Source organism: Typopeltis vanoorti, chromosome 11, assembly GCF_054136105.1.
Source record: "Typopeltis vanoorti isolate ZY-2024b chromosome 11, IOZ_Tvanoo_1.0, whole genome shotgun sequence".
Taxonomy (NCBI): Eukaryota; Metazoa; Arthropoda; class Arachnida; order Uropygi; family Thelyphonidae; genus Typopeltis; species Typopeltis vanoorti.
This window is the reverse complement of record NC_143559.1, coordinates 120623157-120644502: the sequence shown is the minus strand read 5'-3', so window position 1 is coordinate 120644502 and position 21346 is coordinate 120623157. Positions and strand designations below refer to the sequence as shown.

The following is a 21346-nucleotide window of genomic DNA, read 5'->3' as shown; positions in this document are numbered from 1 at the left end:
GTGGGTGCTATGACAGTGAGCGAGTTCAAGGCAAGGTATGATAGATACTGTGAGAATGGCGTATAGTTGTGTGACATGATGTTAGGGCCTCCCTCGATGAGTCTAAGGACTCCCTGGAGTAGCCTGAAAAAAATAATAAATAATAATAGTAGCAACCAACTGTATATTTTGTCCTACTAGCCTCAAATGCACTGTTTTTGCTGACCTACAATTGAACTCTTACTCTCTTTGGTTGCAGTTCATCAGCTATCAACAATACCCCCCCCTCCCCATTCTTTTCTCTTTATCCTGCCTGAAAATATACCATACCCTTCACATGCTATCACACCAACTCATCTTCTGTCAGCCACATCTTACTAATGCCAGTAACCTTTGGCCAAGAAGAATTAACTAAGGCCAATACCTCCTGCCCCTTGTTTTGAATGCCCCTGGCATTAGCATGCATCAAGTGTAATAGTTTCTTGGAACCACCACTGTACATATGCTTTATACTAACTATTCCATCCTGAGTTGTTACTAGTGGTATTAACTTGAGCATTTTTTGCACATACACTCAAGTGCTTCATTAATATTGGTATACTTGCTCAACAGCCCCCCCCCCCCCAACTCCAGTTTCCCTGATTTTGCACACTAGTCTCACTTTATTCATCAACACTTTTTCCAGACACCAAACACCAAGTCCATTCAAATACAAACCATTCAAAGTCCTTTCATCCATTAAACTTGCTCCATACATCCACAAACTCCACATCATTCCTCTTGCACAACGTATACATAGAGTCATTCGCTATCATGGCCCTCCTTCTCAAGTCATCTCTGTCATACCATGACAAAAGACTCACTATCTTAACTCTCTCACTCTTCTCTTGCTGCTTGCAGTAACTCTCATATCTTCTCTCATACCATATTATTTTTTCCACCCAAAATAATCAACTTTTTCACTTTGTTCTTTTGCATTCTAACAGCCTTGCTAGCATTGTTAATTATGTTTGAGGTTTAATGGAATATTTATAGCACTAAGAAAGGATTGAAAACTAATTTTAATGCTTCCAATTTTATTTCTAATTTTTTTTTCTAATTTTAATGTCTCTTTCTTTTATATGTATAAAAAGAGTGTGGTGAAGAAGAGATGGTCGGTGTAGATTTTTTATATGGAGAGTTGCAGTTGAATGAAACTCATTGCTGGAATATGTTTTTAATGTAGGGAGTATTAAGGATTTTAAGATTCGGCATGATAAATATATTGTTAGTTGAATGAACTGCACGATGAGTGTTTGACTCATGGAGGGTGTGATGATAATCAGTGGCGGCTCGTGGCTTGAAATCGTGGGGGTGCTGCAACTTTCGAAATATGCATACACACTGTAAGTACAGTATATATCTGTTTGGATAAAATATCAAAATTATGGTAAAAATTAAAAAAAAATTAAACATAAAAAAACATTGTTTATTATCGATAAAATTATACAGTTCAAAATTACTTAAAAATAAAATATATTCTTCTTGTTTTGTTTCATGAAAAAATATTGGTTATTATTGATAAAATTATACAATTCAGTATAATTCAAAATTACTTAAAAATAAAGTCCATTCCTTTAATTGTAATGTCCAAATATTTAAAGAGGCAGAGTAAACACGATAAGCACTACAAACACACTACTACTGGCGCAAACTGCATATAAACAACAGTGGAACTGCGTGACGGACAGTGCCGCATTATGCTAATAGCTCGCATCTCACTATGACGTGCATATGCTTGCATGCGTAGCAATATGACACTGTGGTAAACACAGTGCTGCTAGTGTCCTTCGCTCTCCTAAGTTCTACAAGATGGATTTTTATTATTTTTTATACAAAATAAGAGAATTGTATAGGATTGTTGATGATAAAATTAAATATTACATGCAAATATAAATAAATTAATAAATATATTTATATATCGAGAAAAATTGGGGGTGCTGCAGTTCTGCACTGCCTATGCATGAGCCGTCCCTGATAATAATATATAGTTATTGGACACTAAAACAAAAACTAAGGAATTAGCATGAATACAATTTTGAAAGGCTAAATTGGTATGTAGATCAAAGAGAAACACCACATACTCATATGCCAAAACACAAATAAATAATAATCCAACTCTCTTTGTAAAAGTTAATATAGTATTAATCTAAGTTAACCTTCCAGAGTCACTTCACCAATGTACTTGGTCTTAGTTTTAAAAGTGTTTATCTCTACTTGCAATGTGCAAAAACCACACATACTTTTTTTTAACAGAAACTCAAATTTCAGCTTCCTAAAGCATTACTCGCCTCAGTTTCCCCAATTGATTCTCTTTATTCCTTTTGTCTCTCAAAGCGGGATTTGTGTATATGTGTTTGCTCTGACATACCATGTCTGAGTTAAATTCCAACTTAGATCTTCTTTGACTAAAAATCTCTCAATTCCATTCTATCATATTCATTTGTCATCTCTGTTGCTCCCCTAATACCACCAACCATTCTGAACTTTAATTATTTCTCTTTAACTGTCGAATTTCTTCAGTCCCATTCTCTCATTTCCTTGGTTGGATTATTGTTTTTAGTCTTTTCATCTAAACATTTGCACTGAGCATATCACTAAAGTAATTGTTATTGGCATAAGAAACATTTATTCCCCCATTCCACTTGAACAAGCTTGCTCTCTTTTTTTTTATTTATTAAATACAGTATCCCAAAATAACTGCAAGTAAACTATCTGCATGTCTAAAACTTATTTTGAAAGGGCTAAAAGCAAGAAACTTACATAATTGGCCAGAACGAATGATTTGAAAGGAGAAAAGTATGTTATGAGGGAGGACATGAAAGGGTTACTGAAAGTTGCAAAAAAAAAAAAAAAAAGTGTGTTAAGATAGTGAGTCAGTTGCTGCAGTATGACAGAGTTGAATTGAGGAGGATCGTAATGGTGAATTAATCGATCCATAGGTTATGCAGGAGTAATAATGTAGAATTTGCAGATGAGTTTGGATGAAAAGATTTATTCAAGATGGATGATTTACATCTGAATGGATTTGGTGTTCACAGTCTGGAAAAAATTATTGCTGAATAAAGTGAAAGTGGATGTGCAAAATCAGGGAAACTAGAGCTTTTATTGGTGAGAAGCTGTTGAGCAAGTACACAGATACCAGTGAGGCAGTTGAGTGTAAGAATGTGCAAAAAATGCCTAAGTTAGTACCACTGGTAAACTAGAATGGGATAGTTAGTATCAAGCATAAGGACAGCAGTGGTCTCAAGTGGCTATTGCACTTTATGTACACTAATACCAGGTACATTTAGAACAAGGGGGGAGAAACTTTTGGCATTGGATAGTGCAACCTGGCCAAAGGCTATTGGCATTAATGAGATATGCCTAACAGAAAATTATATAGATAGTAGGATAGAATGTGAAGGCTATGGTGTTTTCAGGGATGGTAGAAAAGAATGGGGGAGGAGTATTACTGATGATAGTCAATGAACTGCAACCAAAGAGCATAGGAGTTCAACTGCAGGCTGGTGATAATAGTACATTTGAGGCCATCTGGTCTGAGATAGTGGCCAGCAGAACAAAATATACAGTTGATTGCTTCTATAGACCTGAGGATGTCAAGGATTATGGGGATAGTATGCTTCAGCAAATAAGCTCAATGAGTGGAGGGCAGATAATTATTAGGGGGGGGGACTTCAACTTCTCTTTGTTCTAAATGTTCCTGGCATCATCATCACTATGGGAACAGAGACTGGAAGGAGGAAAAGACACATGGGAGGAAGGAAGGAAATGGAATTTGTGCACTTAGTAAGAGATAATAGGTAGCATGTGATAGAATGTACTGGGGGGAGGGTTGAGAATGCTTGATCTAGTAATTGCATCAGAGCATTTGTCTATAACCAATATGACCACATTCCCACTAGTTGGTGAGAGAGTTCATATGGTCTTGGCCTGAGAGGTGTCTGAATGTGTGGGATTTTCAGTTAAGAGAGAGTGGGGGTATATGTGGAATTACAGGGCTGGCAAGTATGACCAGCTTAGGAGATTGCTTAGATTATTTCCTTGTTGTGCTGATAGTGCATGGGAAGTGTTAAGGAGTGTTTGAGGGAGATAATAGCAGATTGTATACCTAGAGTCAGAGGGATAAATCAATTGGGAGTAAAATGAATACCATCATCAAGCTGGACCTAAAAAAAAAAAAAAGTAAAAAAGGTAAGAAAAGCAAAGTATGATAGGAAATTAGCAGTACAGGCCAAAAATAATCCCAAAGAGTTCTTTCAGTAAAAGAAGGAATGTTTATGGCAGAATTTTAATATTTTAACGAATGCCGATGGTAGGCAAATAACTGAATCGGACAAAATAGTAGAATTACTAAGTGAACACTTTGCAAGAGTATATCATCCAGGTCGAGATATTGCAGTGACAAGAAAGGCAAAGGCCTATATGGAAACTGAGGTAAATGAACTAGAGGTGCATAGCATATTACAGAACCTTGATGTGAATGCCACTATGGGATTAGATGGTATAGCAATTCAAGTTTTACGAGAAGGTGCCAGAGAATTAGCAGTGCCTTTAACCACATTATGTAATCTAAGTCTTGGCTCTGGGTTAATCACAAGTGAATGGAAAGAGGAGAAAATAGTTCTATTACATAAAGGAGGCTTGTAGACTGATGTAGCAAATTACCAACTTATCAGCATATTATGGGTAATTGTCAAGGTGCTGAAGAAGTTGGTCAAGAGCAAAATATAGGAATAGACAGAAATGTGATACTGTATGGGAAGCAGGTTTCTTTTGTGAATGGTAGGTCATGCTTTAGTAACTTGCTCACATTTTGTAGTATAGTGATAGCTGAGTTGGGTGAAGGTAATGGGTTTATAGTATTGCTGCTAGACTTTGTAAATGCTTTTGACAGGATGCCTCATGGAATTCTAATTAATAAATTGCAGCACATGGGGAGGGATATAAAGTTGAAGTGGATAAGAGGGTGGTTGATGGAGAGTCTCTAGATGGCAGTTTATTCAGGAGTAGAGTCCTGGGACTCATGGCATGTCACAGGGTTCTACTGTTTAATTAATGATATAGGAAAGGAACTGAGAAGAATTATTCAGTTGTTTGCTGATGATGCAGAATTGGGTAGGGCAATAATTAATAAAGTTAATAGTTAAAATTTTGCAGGATGATTTGGATAGACTGGCACTCTGGGCAAAGACAAATGGCTGTCAGTTTGATGTGGCAAAGTGTAAGGTTATGCATTTTGAGATGAAAAGATCACAGCTGTTTGTATTGATGTCCCAGTCTGAGACATTGGTGAAATTAATGTTGAAGTGCTTTTCATTGTATAAATTTTTTTTTTTCTTTGGTTTAGATGTTGTTTTGATGCAAACCACTCATGTTTTACATTTGCAAAGGTATCAGTATTTATTGAGGTATCTTTCATGTTTGAGTTAAAGTTGAAAACTTCAAGATCAAGAACTTACAGCAAATGACTTATTCACATAACACCAACACAGGAAGTGTCCAGACTCCACTCCATGTGTGGTCTTGACAACATCCCCTGCATGTAACTATACTTGGACTTCCTCTAGGCTTGACCTGGTAGAATAAGCAGCATCAGTACTATTCCCAACTGATCAGGAAGCCTCCAGACAACACGTTGCCATCAAGTTTGGTCTTCTGTACTATCTAGCAGTTGGCCTGTGGAAACTATTCCATATACACATGCATACACATATTTCCTAAATTGCTATATACTACAATAGCTTGACCTATCCTCTGTGGGTTTAGATAGCCTACTCAATCTTTTTTATGGTCTCCTTTAGCAAACTAGGCATTATCAGTACAGTGTCTTTCTTTTGTATGACATGATACCTAGCTACTGAATATTTGGCATGTAATACAAACCAATCTGTTTGCTTGCTTGTCAACCATTGACAAGCTACTAGCTGCTTAGCAATATACTGCACATCCTAATGATGAGAGTAAGCAAAATTTCCTAGTTAAATAATAAATTTTCTTTGTTTGTAATTCATCTTGTACTAGAGCACTTGCACTTTTTTCAGCATTGGTAATAATGATGGTGAAAATGTGCTTGGTGAAAAATATTTAAAACTAACTTTCCACATTCAAGAGTTAAGTTTTAAAGTTTCATTTAATATTAAAAAAAAATCTGAATTAATTTTTTTCTCATTTCAGAAAAGTCAAAAAGGAAACCCAAAGCTAAGCCACGTGCAAAAAAAAACACAGTAGAAGAAACTGTACCAGGTCATAGCAGTGGTATTCAAAAGCAACATGATGAAACAGTTTCTAATACCAAACCAATATCAGACTTTCTTATTAATCTATCTGTTGTTGAGAATAAGGACTCTGTAGAGAAGAGTGATACTCAGGAAGTTCCTGTTCCTAGTCCAGATGCTGCTGCATTGCCTTCAAATGCATGTCAGAATGGAATTTCAGCATGTAGTCGGAATGTTAAAAGTAAGTGTGTGTGTGTGTGTGTGTGTGTGTACATGAGATAATCTTTTTATGTCACCTTTAAAAAAAAAAAAGAAAAGATGGGACTAAAAAAGGAAGAGTCAAAGTGTAGATGGAGGTACAGCTAGAATTGTTCTGTTACAGAGAAATCAAACTATTTTTGACTTTAGTTGCAAAACAGAATAAATTTATTTTAAATTCTGAGGCAGAAATTCACATATTTTATAAATTTCAAAATCTGAAGTCCAAAAAATTGCAGTTTTAAAAGTACATTATTCTATTCCTTAAAAATTACACTAAAACAAAGGTGAATCACATTTGTCACTGTACTGTCAGTTATGGGGAAAGCTTGTGGATTCACTAACAGAGAATTCATACGATTTTTGTTAACTCTTACTCTTTGATTTGTGTATAATGTACTGTAACAGTCCATTACAGTTAGTTTCACTGCTAGCTCTTTATTAAGAACAGACTTTATTCTGTTCTTAATTTGCTGCCAAATAAGGCAGCAAAGCATAAATGTGTTTCTTTCAAGTTTATTTAAATCACTTGTTTATTTATTTTTTATTTATTCAAATATTTTTTATAATATTTTTTTCATAAATGAAAGAAATCTAGAAACCAGACATCTGAAGTGTTTTGGAGTTAGAAGTTTGTATTTACATAATTTCTTTCCTCTCAAAAAAAAAAAAAAAAAGATGACAGCACTTGTTTGCCAGTCTCTTCAACAGTTGTCACTTATAACTTATAATTAGTGATAGCCTTGGGCCAGCTATTTCTGATTGGCTACTGGTGGAGATTGAACTGTCCACTCAGTCTCCATAAGCTAGATAGGACCTTTCCTACTTCCCCTAAGGAAAATAAAAGGCATTAGCTGATTTTTTTTTTTCCCCCAAAAAAAAAAGAAAAAAAAAATGCAATTATGATATAGGAGAGGAAGCTCAGAGTTTAGAAGCTTTGTGATAAGTGTAAAAAAAAAAAAAATAAAAAAAAAGTCTGAAAATTGCAAATAACATTTATAGGTAATCTTCAAGCTTCAAAAAATTCAGGTCGATTTATAATTTCACTCTTTGTTAATTTAAGAAGGAATACAATTTAAACACTTGTATTTGTACTATGTACATAATCATTGGTTATATAAAGTGAAGCTGTGTTATCAGTTATGACTTGGAACTGATTTTATTTTTTCAACTTTTTCTGCAGTCTATTAAAAATGATTCAATTTTAGCTAACATGTTAGGCGTAATAACCTGTCATGGTCATGTAACTTAGCTTCATAGAAACCAAATTAATGATTGGGCTTTTAATTCTATCAGCATAGTCTTCTAGGTCTTTAAATAGTGTACTCCCTCTCTAATTAAAAAGCCCTTATAAAGGTTTTTCGCATTCTAGATGGGATTCATATCCATGTTTTAATGAAAGAACCTCATTATTACCAACTGGGCTATGGACTAACATATGGGTTGCACAATTTTTGTAATCCATGTGTCACAAAATATAATGGAAAATTTAATAGTTTAAAATTTAATTAAAACCAAATATCTTTATATTTTTCTTATTGTACTGTTAAAATTAAATAATGATATAATTCTGTTATATATTAATAAATGTTTATCAATAATACTCGCCTCAGAATTCAACTTCACTATCTGCAATTGCATACCTTTTTGAATTAAATAAAAAATCTACTAATGTCTTGTATTTCCAAAGGGATTAGGTTTAAACTCCCTTAGCCTTAACTAACTTACAGAAGATTTTTTGGAAGAGGAAGAGTGAGAAAGTACAACAGACAGTTGTTGCCATCTCATGTTCCTAAACCCTAAAAGATACATACTATTGTCTGAAATAATGTAAGTTCTACTATTAAAAATGCAAGTTTCCAGGAGGAAAAATTACTTGTCTGTGTATGAAAGATTGACTAACTCATACTGAGATCTAGAAAAAAGTTCTAGTCAGTGATGAGAGTAACTTTTTTCTAGACTTTTTTTTTCCAGTTCCTTCTGGTGGTCTGGTGCTCTGAAGGCATATGCATTTTCATAGGGATACATAGGCATCTTTCTTTCAAATTGTCTTTCTTATTTTGGAAATATTAACTTCTAGTGTAGGAAGTTCTCTGCACTTTTCTTAGCAGCATCATGTGCTTATGTGATAGCATCATTTGTTTTATTTTGCCTTATTCCTCTTAACATGTTCATTGCCAAGCTGAAAATTGGAATTTCGTGTGGTGGCCAAATTTTTTTTACTTGATAGCGACGTCCATGCGATAACGCATGATCGGCCGTTTGGTGAGAACTCGCATCGCGCAATATCGCGTGATTGGCAATGAATGTGTTAAATTAGACGGATGATAATGTAATGTGAGGATCACAAGTGTTCCCTTGTGATCCATAGCAGTAATTCAAGTAGTATAACTATCAGCTTATGAAAGTTGGATACTGCTCTCTGGAGTTCTCAGCAATAATCTTCAGGCCATTTCATTAGATGATAATTGAGCATTTGTTGGAAGTTTTTTCACTTGGTTATACTATAAATTGAAGATGCCAAGAAATTATATTCTTGTTTTAATTCTTTATCCAAGGAAATATGACTTGTGCATTACTCCAATCTTGGTATCACCTCTGGGTCTGGCTCCCACTGATGAGACCTCAATAAAGGTCGAAACTGGTCTGGGTAGTGACCCTTCCCATAATGCATAGCATTATACATGTCCATAAGGAAATGGGCTTTACGTTATGGGATACTAAGGCAATTGATGTGAAGTCATTAGCCTCTGTATATATAAGTTGCCCTGTCCTGAAAATACTTCAGGTGCAAACTTTGTTTGCTTATACTTAGATAAAGGGTTAAGCCAAGAATATAATTTCTTGGTATCTTTAATTTATAATTGAGCATTGTTAATTGAATTATCTTTATCTAATTCTTATCTTTTTTTTTTTTTTTTGTTTCTTGTATATGAAAACCGTTCTTTAACATTTCTGGAATAATTTAAAGAAGTATATAAATTGCTTAGGAGTCAGAGCTAGATAACTGGGCTGAGACAACCATGCAATTTGTAAGGAAAGTGGAGAACTGACTGGGGACTTCTGACCAAATTTCCAATCGTCACCTTCTTGTGGTGCACCATGTTATTAAGCATTCAGCTGAATACTGAACAGGCAGTTTGAGACTCCGCCAACCACATTGTATTCCACGTGACTTAAACTAACGGCAGTTGTAATGATAAAACATGATGAAATGTCATACCATATGGGTCATTGTTTGGAAAAACATATTCCCTTGTTCACTCCTCATTCACTTTTCATCTACTTTTCAGTGTTCATCAGGGTGAACAATGAAAAGTCATCTACTAGAACAACTCGACATAGCAGAAGGGAAGACAGGCATTATTAGCCTTAGAAGCATCAATGGAAAAGAGATGGAAGTAGTACAGGAACTACAGAAATACCTTTTTAAGGTAATTGGTGTTAGGTCAAAGAAGTCCAAAACAAGTAAGATACCTCTGAATAATAAAGTACCGTCATCAGGTAACACCGATCAGAAGAAGGAAGAAGTAGTTATGTTATTATACTAAACATGGAATATAAAGTGCTAGCCTGATTAACCAAGTGGAATACTTAGTTAATACAGTGTATATATCCTGCTGTGGGCATGGATATATACACTGATTTCCATAAATTAAGGAACATACAAAAAAACATGATAATTAAAAAATTGCATGATAAAGTTTTATACAATTTGGTGAAAAGCAGCATGATATGAGATGTGAAAAAAACACCCACAAAAATTGTAAAGAAATAGTTTAATTCAGTAAACAATTGGGTACGTGAAGACATTGTCAAATTGAAAATGTGATCAGGAAATGTGGTCACCCCCCCTCACAGCAGTTGTTCTCACAATGACTATTCATACTATTTATAATGGTGTCCAGGAGCTTAGTTGGTAATAACCATTGCTCCTGCAAAGCTCTCCTAAATCCTCATGGTTTGAGGAGTGGGTGGTTGAGAGTGGCAACATCTAGAGCATACCAGACATGCTCAGTAGGATCAAGGTCAGGAGACCTGGTTGGCCAGTTTATACAATAGTATTTTCTTGAAGATATTGGTCCATGAGCTTCACTTGATGAGGATGAACCTTATTATCTTGTAAGATAAATGTTTCTCCTATTACACCCATCTGACCCATTTTTATATAGATGAATATAGGGATCCAAAATACCATCTCTATAAATTGCAGCATTTGTGGTTCTGTTATTGGGTACGGGATGCTCCAACCTGTATATTCTTCCCATCATCTTTGGGAAGAATATACAGGTTGGAGCATCCACCTAACAAGATGTTTCAGCAAACCATCACACTACCTCCACTATGTTGTTCCTTTTCATAGATATTAGAAAGATGATAACAAGTCCCTTGTTTTTTCTCCAGATCGCAACATACCTGATATCACTTTGTAGAGCAAATCAGGACTTATCTGTAAACAGTACCGACGCCTTCCCCCATTGGTCTTGGATCCATTTGACATGACGTCTGCCCATTTTTTTCAGATGTTTTCTCCTCTGACTTGGGGATAGGGACACATTACAAATTTTATGAAAATCAATGCCAGAACAAACAAAATAAGTAAAAACTATGAGAATAGTACAAACATAGAAAATATAAAATGTATTATGAATGCAGTTTTTTCCTGTTGTGTATTTTTTTATTTTTTTAGATCTATACATGAGAGGTACTTGGTTGACCTGTAATAAGTTATTACTACATATGGGAAGAGGTTTGAGTAAAGAGGAACTTGTTCACATTACATTTGAAGGCCTGTGCATTGTATTCCTTGGAAACATGCAGGAGTGGAGGCTTCTCCAGAGTGCAACAATGGCAATGAAAGAGGAGGGAAACTGGTTGTGTGGATTAGGAGTTGGACTATGAAGGGATGTTGGGCAGCAGCTACACATTTTAACATATTTGTTGGGGGGGTGGAATTATTGATACTGGTTCCCACAAACACTTGCTATGGAAATATTTATAGAAGATGCATGCAGCAGATACTAAACACCTGTACGAAAGTTGTTGGAGTGAGTTAGAATTCCTCTTTTGAGCAATCAAAAAATTAGGATTTCTCTTTTGCATATCAGAGATGAGTGAAAGAGGAATCCTAATTTTTTAGGTGCTGAAGAGGCATTGGCTATAATGTGTTTTTGCGAGGAGAGGCTTGATGTGAGGGTGACACCAAGCAGAGAAATCTCATCTTGTCTAGAGATTTGTGTGTTATCAAAGGCAAGGCTGGAAGAATGTGTTTTAAGGTAGAACCGTGTTTTGCAGGCATTGAAATTGACAAGGTTATCAGAGCTCCATTGCAGAATGATTTGGAGATTCAAATTTAGGGTTATAGAGGTGATGGTTGTTCTGTAAGTTGTGATGGTGTGTGTGTGGTGCAAGGTTTATCAGGTGACAAGGAGGAATATAGCGTGCTGTCATAAGCAAAACTGTGTATTGGATTGGTGGTCAGCTGGAACAGGTCATTGATATATAGGAAGATCGTGTGTGAGGACAGAACTTTGTGGAACCCCAGCATTAGTTGCATAGTTAGAACACAAGGAACCATTTTCACCATCATATGTAGTGTGCTATAATCCTAAACTTCCACATTTCATCAGTGCTTTGTCATTTTTATAGTATAATATTTTAAATAATGGCTTCACAAATGTAAGAGAAAACTAAATGGAGTAATAAATTCTATTTAGTTTTCTCTCACGTGTGTGAAGTTGTTATTTAAAATATTATACTATGTCTAACACACATCTCTGTTAAACATCTAGTAACCAGTTCTTTCTCATTTTTCTTCCTGTTACTAGTGAAGTCAATTTGTGGATCAGAAGACCCTCTGAAGTTGCTGACAGCCACCATTAATTTTGATATGCTCACCATTGAGTCACAGGTTACTTTCACCAGTCACAGGAAGTTCTTTTCATCCTTTTTTTGTTCTTGGACCCAAAGTGGCGGCATTCGGTGATTTAGTGGGAGGGAATAATCCTAAACTTCCACAACAAAAATGATGAAACACTGAAGGATGACATCATCAAACTAATTGAAATGTGGCTTTAATCCCACATTTCAATTAGTTTGATGTCATCCTTCAGTGTTTCATCATTTTTACTGTGGAAGTTTAGGATTATAGCACTGTATTTTTTGTTTTTGGCCTCAATCAACTCGTTCACCATTGACATGATGAGACTACCAGGCTGACTGGTATCAGTGGCAGGTGATTTTTTCATCAAGGTTTGATCATAGATTTGTTCTCATTTGGATTCAGTCAGTTTTTATTTTACAGGAGAAAGTTTCATTGATAGCAATGTGGCACTGTTCGAGACTTTTAGTGCGTTTTTCTAAATTCAAGAACTGTTGTACTGAAGGAAGGCTGGTTCAGGTTCACAAGAAATCTGTATGTCAAGTCAACTTTATGCAGTGAACGTGCAACCAGTGGAGGGGGGGGGGTGCACAGAAGACTTTTTTTTCTTATGGCTATGACATCTAGTTTGTAGGTGCAAATTCGATAGCATCTTTGGGTAAATCAGTGTGCAGGTTGCCTGTGTTATGCCTGGAATTAGGCTTTGTTACCACCATCTTTGCTTTCTGTGATTTCCCATGTAAATAGGTAGGCATTAGTGGGTGCTTGCACATTTTGGATTTTGAACTAATAAAAAGATTGTTACAGGGTGCTTAGCATACTTACAGGTTTTGCAGTGATATTACTGTTGCTGTTATGGTTTCACTTGATGAAATTTAGATGGGAAATCACTTTGAAAATGATATAATGAGGAACACATGTTTAGGGCAACTTATTCTAAACTCCACCACACACGTTTGTGAAGTGGATCTGGAAGGCTCTGTCTGGATTGTTGTTGGACCAGTGAATCAACATTGTCTACACTAATATAGCTATTTAGACACAATTTTTAGTGAAAAGGCAATTAACTATGGAAATATGTAAAATATGCATGCGTATAGAGTGTATATGTAGGATTGTGTATGGATGAGTGGTATTCCAAAAGAGGAAGGTCACTAACGGAGTGCCACAAGGATCTGTTTTGAGACTATTATTGTTTAACTTTGACATTGGGACTGGCTTAACTAAAGATGTGCAGCTGTTTATCAATAATGTAAAGTTAGGAAGAGCTGTGAGAAGTAGAGCAGACATGGCTTTGCTGGAGGATCTGAATAGACTATGTGAGTAGGCTAATAAGTGGTGGAGCTGTCAGTTTAATGTTGCACAGTGCAAGGTCTTGAAATTTGGTTGGCAAGGTTGGGATGTCCAGTATACAATTAATGGAGAAATTTTGAAGAAAGTGGAGGAGATGAGAGATCTGGGAGTGATGGTGAACAGAGACTTGAAGTTTAGGGGATCACATTGCTAAAATGCATCTGGCAATAATGGAGAGGACATTGGCATGCATAAGTAAAGAGGTTATGGTTTCCTTGCATAAGACTTTGATCAGGCCACATGTGAAGTACTGTGAACAGATTTGATCACCTGGTTTTCAGAGGGATGAGGATATATTGGAGAAAGTTTAGAGAAGGTTTACCAAATTAGTATCAGGTCTATAGAATGTCAGATACGAAGAGAGATTGAGGGAATGCAGCTTACAGAATTGTGAATAGAAGAAAAGGAGATCTAATTAAGACATAACTTGGTGAGGGGTTGTTATCAGATTAATGTGGAGGAGATATTTCAGGGAGTATAAGGAGGCAAGGCTAGAACTAGAGGCCCTCCCTGGAAGCTGTATAAGGAGTGTGTGAATAGAGGAGTGAGAAACACGCATCAAAGAATATACACTTCCCACGACAAGTCCTGTGACTCTGTGAAGGTCAGATATAATAATAGAGAATAGAATAAGCAAAGTGCATATAGTGGAGAGCCAGTTGAATAAATTTATATAGAAATTTATATTTAAGAAAGAAATGAGCTAAAACACTAAACTAGTTATATACAATTCATTGTATAGAATTATGGAGACAAACTAAAGCAATTACTTTATTTAAATCTAAGATAAAATAACACTCATTATTTCAACCTTTATATCAAGATCATTATCGGGAATACATATACATGGGGGGACACAGGTTATACTGCAATCACTTTATAAGCTGTAGCACAAGTGCTCTGTTTGCCATTGACCTCTGGCATAGAAAAGAAAAATGCAAAATTTAAAAACTAATTCCATGCTACGTGGAACTACATCAATTGTTATTAGTTAAATTCTTTTCTACGGAGCTGTTGTTATTTGGTTGTGTTTCTTGTCCATTGACCATTTGTTATAAATTGATGTATGTCCAGGTTTTTTGTGTTTGGGGGTTATTAGAGTCTATCATCCTTTTCTTTTTCTTTTCAATATTAATATTTACAAATATTAGTATTGCATTCATCTTTTCTTATTGAAATTGCATATCCTGTTTTCCTTATGTAGGGTGAATTACATTGCACTGGATTTTGTATAGCAGCAGCAAAGTAGGCATTTTAATTTTGTGAGTGGTTTGAATTGCCTTAATATTATATTTTTGCAGTGTTCTATTTTCTGAGATATTCCCCTTATGTAAGGAATTGTTATTGCCTTTTTGTAATCCTTATTTTTGGTAGCATTCTTGTAAGGATTCTGTTACTTTTCCTATTCTTGTTCCTAATAAATGTTTTGCTTATTATTTCAAATTCATTTTCAAGAGCTTGTGCAGCAAAGCAATTGTTAGAGCTCTGTTCTTCAGAGTGCTAATGATTCCTAGTTTTTGTGTTAGATGGTGGTATGACTCTTGCACATATTGGCCTGTGTACGTAGTTTTACAGTAGACTGTGAAGAAAGACAGTCTGAGGGAAGATGTTTGTCCAGAAAAGGAAGAGTGTTTTCAGTCTCTTGGTGAATTGGATGTAGTATTCAGATGGCTTAAGAAGGTATTTCGTATATATGAACCAAACTTTGGGTTTTAGAATTGCTGAATGTAGAGCTCATTATTCAAAATCTTCATTTTTATGTAAAAATTAACCAGAGTGAAATATGTGGGAAAAGAGGGCCTTGATATTAAGTGGAAATTTATTCTGTAGGAGAAGAAGAAAGACACTATACAATTAATTTTAACCTATGAATCTGACCTTTGGTTTGGAAATAAAACACTTGGTCAGATATGATTTCTTATCCAGAGACTTTCGATATGGGAGTAAGAAAAATTAAGGTAGTAAAAATGAGTATATGATTCTACCTAAGGTATGGCCACCGAAACAAAACGAGAAAGGAAAGGTTAACAGAACTAATTTTTAATGGAGAATAGCTGAAAAAAGACCAGATCTGAGTAGATTGATGCAGTTAGCTGAGTCTTATAAGATTGATAAGAAACTAGTAGTAATACAGATCTGTCATCATAGTATCCCTTTGTGGTATATTTAGGAAATTGATGAATGATATATTTCCATAGACCAGTGATGTAGTATAAATCAAAAGAATATAACACACACATTATATTGAGCAGAAGCCCGAAAAATCCATATTTTGTTTTCCAAGCAAAAGCAAATGTTGACTTAAAGATGCCAGATTTCTGATTGCTACAGGCTTGAGTTCCTTTTCCTTGAATTGCCTCAGAATTGGAAGGCCAGGATATCATTAGTGCATGGGAAATTGTGAAGGAATATTTGTTAGCAGCAATAGTAAGCTATATCCCACAACAAAGAAGCAGGCACAATTTGGTGTAAAGTGGATTACAAACAATATCAAACAGGAACTACAGTTGAAAAAGAGATTATAGAAGAGATATAAGAAGACAAGCGGAGAGCAGGTACACGAAGAATAAAAGACGCAGACCAGGAGAGTGACCAGTATGGTGATGAAGGCAAAATTGGAATATGAGAAGAGATTGGCACTAAGATAAAGAAATTCCTAGGGAATTTTTTAGCAATGTGGCCAGTAGGAAGAGAAACGATTGTGGAAGAATGACATCGTGGGATAAAAATGGGAATAGAGTGACTGATGCAGAAGACATAGTGGAGTTGTTCAATGAGCACTTTATTGGAGTATTTCATCTTGGAGAATAAGGTTGTAATACTACAGGGATAGAGCAGGTTCAGAGTTTAGAGGTGCAGTAGGAGAATGTGTTCCAAATATTGAGTACTTTGGATACCAGTAAAGCTGTGGGATTGGATGGTATTATTTCACCACGGATTTTGAGAGAATGTGCTAAAGAACTGACAGCTCCATTGACCTGGCTCTTCAAAAGTCTGGCTGTGGGAAAGGTACCCAAGGAATGGAAGGAAGGTGAAATAGTGCTGCTGTAATTAGACACTTCCAGTCTGCTACCACCCTTGGAGTGTGGAAGAATGCTGTAGGTCTTGGAGAAATTAATGAGGGATTATATACAGTATTGGGCAGATGAGGATAATGTTATTTGTGAGAATGAACATGGATTTGTTAAGGGGCGCTCTTGCTTTAGTAATATGATTGCCTTTTATAATAAAGTGACAAGAGCAGTTGATGAGAAAAAGGTATATACTGCCATTTTTTTAGATTTTGCAAAGCCGTTTTACAGGGTGCCACATGATAAGCTGATATTTAAGTTGCAGCACATGGGTTTAGATGTCATGTTAGTCAACTGGATTCAGTATTGGCTGGCTGATAAGTATCAGAGAGTTCTGTATAGTGGGGCAATATCAAGGAGGCAGATATTGCCCCACTAGTGGTGTTCCACAGGGCTCAGTACTGGGACCTCTATTGTTCAACCTTTATATCAGTGACATTGTCAATGGATTGCAAGTGATATTCAGTTGTTTGCAGATTATGTGATGCTAGGAAGGGTTATTAATAATAGTGCAGATGTGGCAGCCCTGCTAGAGGATTTGAATAAACTAGATGGATGGGCAAATGAATGAGGGTGTCAGTCTAATGCATTAAAATGTAAAGTCTTGAAATTTGGAAACCATCGATTGGAGGAGCTATACTGGAGGAAGTAGGGATGACAAGAGAGCTGGGGGTGATGATTGATAGAAAATTGAAATTCATGGAGCATATTGCAAAGGTGGTAAAGGTAACCCAGAGGATTGCTGCAATAGTGAGAAGGATGCTGACCTGCAGAGATAAGAGTTATCATTCCATTGTATAAGACCCTGATCAGACCACACTTAGACTATTGTTCTCAAATTTGGTCCCCAGAATTTGAAGGGGATAAATTAACTGTGGAAAGGGTACAGAGGCAGATAACAAAGATGGTTTCAGGGCTGTACAATACGAGTTATGAGGATCGACTGAGAGAATGTGGACTGCAGAGTTTGGTGGATAGAAGAAGAAGAGGTGATATGATTGAGACTTTTATTCTGTTGAGAAGCTGTTACAGGGTAGACATTGGGGAGTTCTTTCGCTTGGTTGAACAACGGGTAGGAGTGATGATAAGGGGCCATCCCTGGAAGTTACGAAAGGAGGCTTTGAGCAAGAGGGTGAGGAGTGGTTTCTTTGCCTGGAGGATGGTTGAACCGTGGAATGCATTGCCTTAGAGAATGGTTAGAGCAGGAATGGTCAAGGAGAGGTATGATAAATTTTGTGTTTCCTAAAAATGACTTCCCCACGATGAGTCTTTTGACTCCATGGAGGCCTGGATAATAATAATAAGTTTCATTGCCTAATCAATTTCATTGTCCAGTTCACCATTTTCAAATACTTAATCACTACTTGAAACTCCTTGTTAGTCACTAAGTTGATCTTTACTTAATGTTGAATGCTATATGACTCCTTTCTTTCCTTGATCACTATTGCCTGAATATAACATCTTATTTATCAGAATGTCATCTGTTTTTGTCTTTTGTCTCAATAACATCAATTATGTCGACATGGTACTTTTCTAGTTCTTCTGCCAGTTCAACTTCTTTTCCATTGATACTTCTTACTTTGATGGTGCCTACTTGAATTTTGATGATGCTGGGCTTCAGAGTAGCTGACTTTTCATTGTTTGTTTCCCTGATTCCCTGACAAGAACAGGAGAGGTGAGAGAACTCTTGTTTAATCAGGTAAAACTGCTGCTGGTATAAAATTTCATCATGCTGTGTAATCTAACTATAAGTTTGATTTCGTTTAAGCCAATACAGAATACAGTTTGCTTGGCTAAGTTCTAAATTCTCAGTCCATACTTGTTTATTCAGTATCTGGGTGTGTGTCTACTAACAGGGCTTGCCATATGAAGACCAGTTTGATTTTCTGAATTCCTTAAAAGTCTCTTCAAGAAACACATCATCAGATTCCTTCTTTCATCCTAATCACTTATCCACATGCACATAGCATTGTTTTTGTGATCTATCATGTATGTGATTGATAAAAGATGTCTGTGGTCCTCTGTGCCAAAAATCTTGTCTCCAGTACAGAAAACATGAGGTATCTACAGAATTTGTGGTCATGAGCACATGTGCTCATGTGGTCATTCTTAAATTAGAGAGAGAGAGAGAGAGAGAAGAAGAAAGGAGAGGGGAAGGACACTCTCCATCTAAAGTCTAAAAGGAATGCATAGGAGATGTTATGCACAAAAGAAAAAATGAGTACTTGCAGAACTGTTTTATGCTATCTAATGAAAACTTCATAAACTTGTGAACATGGAATGATCTTTCATAGTTTATCAAGTTCACATTAGACAGCATAAAACAGATATAACAGTTCTTCTCTGCAAGCCAGCAAAGGTTGGTAGAGCCTCTACTACTAATAGCTCATGCAAAAAGTTAAGCAAGTTTTTGAGCGTGGTTAGTAGTTGGAAGGGAATCAGTTGTTCGATGCTGTTGGCGCACTGTCCCTCGATGAGTCTTTGGACTCCCTGGAGGTGTCGCATAATAATAATAACAACAACTTATGCAACAGTGCATAGCATAGTCCATTGCCAAAGATTTGTATTAATGGAACAGGATTTATAAGTAGAGAAATGCATCAAGAACCTAAAATAAGTGCTTATGTATCAGATGCGTTTCTATAGTGGATCATACAAGACCTATAGACTCAAAACAATAATAATAAAATTCTCTCTAATATTTTTTGTAGACAAATATCCTTGTTAATAGTATGCTTATCCCAAATCTGTCATCACGCTATACTTCCTATCCTATAGGTGCCTATTTGCTAAATTTATTATTTTCAGTGAGAAATTATCCATTCTTTAAATTGTTCCTTAATGAAAGCACATATAGTTGCTTTTAAACCAACTGATTTAAAAGTAATGTTATGCATAAGTGTGGCTAGCATAGGCTTTCTGCAGTGAGCCTTCAGAATGTAGAAATGCTTAAGGTTTAAAGTTTAACCTCCCTATTGACCGAGGTGGATGAAATAGTGAGAACAAATTGCACTTCTTATCCATGTTATTCAGCTGGTGTTACAAAATTGTATTAAGATTTAGAAGGACGTCATGGCCAGATGGGGGGTTAAGACACTTAGGTTTATGATGCTGGATTTTAAGATGCTTGTTAGATGTGAAATTTATGCACTTCCACTAGAACATGAGAAATCTTCAAAAAATTAAATCTCAGAAGGATTTTTTAGGATAATTATAAATGAATTGGATTTTGTAGTTTTTTGTGAAGAATAATAAGTTAAATAATCACCTTATTTAAATAGTATCTTTCACCATTTTCAAAGTATTTTAATGGAAGGTGTTAAAAATTATATTTAAAATTTACAGTATTCCCATTTCCTAGTACAGTAACACCCCACCTTATGATGATCTTCTCATACAAACTTCTCATTCGCTTTTCAGTTATGACCATTGCCATTTATATGATGGTTTTAGTCACATATCATTGACGTAAATCAACAGATGCACTGCGTTTGTAAACTATTTGCTTGTGATGTTGTATAGCTATATAACAAAATTCTTCATACAGTAGTGGTCCAGAATAATGGAGGATAAAATTTAAAGTAAGGGTGCTGTTTTGCTTCCAGAAGAAGACATATACACCTATTATGTAGATACTGAGATTATTAAATTTAGTGATGATGATGTATCGAACACTGAGAGACTGCTGAACTTATCTTGCACTACCATTGTTAGAGTTGTTAAAAAACAAAGATAAAGTTCTTTGTTTTTAACAACTCTAACAAAAGTAGTGCAAGGTAAGTTTTGGCACTTTTCACTTTGCTACATTCTGCAGTTATTCATAAATGTATCTTATTGCCGAAATGGAAAAACTTTTAATGTGTAAATTGATGATCAAACTGGTTGCCATGTTTTCTTAAGCCAAGCTATTCAGAATAACTTTTTCATTTGCAAAAATTATTTAATTTTTTGTTTGCATATCTGACAAATAAATTTTAGTTATGTCATTACTTAGAAAACATTTTTAAATCATTATGTGCATCTACAAGTGTGTGTGTGTGGGGGGGGAGAGCAGTGATTTACTATACAGTGAAATTCTTCATATGACGGTGGTCCAAAACTTACCTACCTAAAGTGTCATATGACCAGGGTATGCATGTACTAGTATAGCTAGTTTTGCCATGAAGATTAGTACGGTACAAGATCACAATTTTGTTCCCAAAATTCATAAGACCATGGTAGTCTTATCAGTTGCAAGATGCTTTCTTCATGCATTTACAATCACATGACTTTGGTATAGAACATATTGAGTTAGGGATGTGCAGTGAGCACGGAAGGTTTGAATTAATTCATATAAACACCAGTTCAGATTGAGGTAAAATGTGGAGATTAAGAACTATAGAACTATTTTAACAGAAGGAAATATAAGAAGGAATAGACAAGAGGTCTTCACATGAAATATTAAGGAGATGGAGCACCCTAGTTAATTAAAAAATAAATACTTATAAATATCAACATTGCAAAATCAGGCTTGATGGACTTGAATCAATAAATATGCTTTTCTTACT

At 35.6% G+C, this 21346-nt stretch overlaps 1 protein-coding gene across 1 annotated transcript in view; it reads left to right on the top strand.

Annotated features, from left to right (window-relative positions):
* The window catches only part of Set8 (SET domain containing 8), a 100494-nt gene that overhangs the window by 13535 nt on the left and 65613 nt on the right, over positions 1-21346 (top strand). The window contains exon 2 of the mRNA XM_090400052.1: positions 6196-6477. Coding sequence (XP_090256178.1) covers positions 6196-6477 — 282 coding nt within the window. The remainder of the gene's footprint in view (positions 1-6195; positions 6478-21346) is intronic.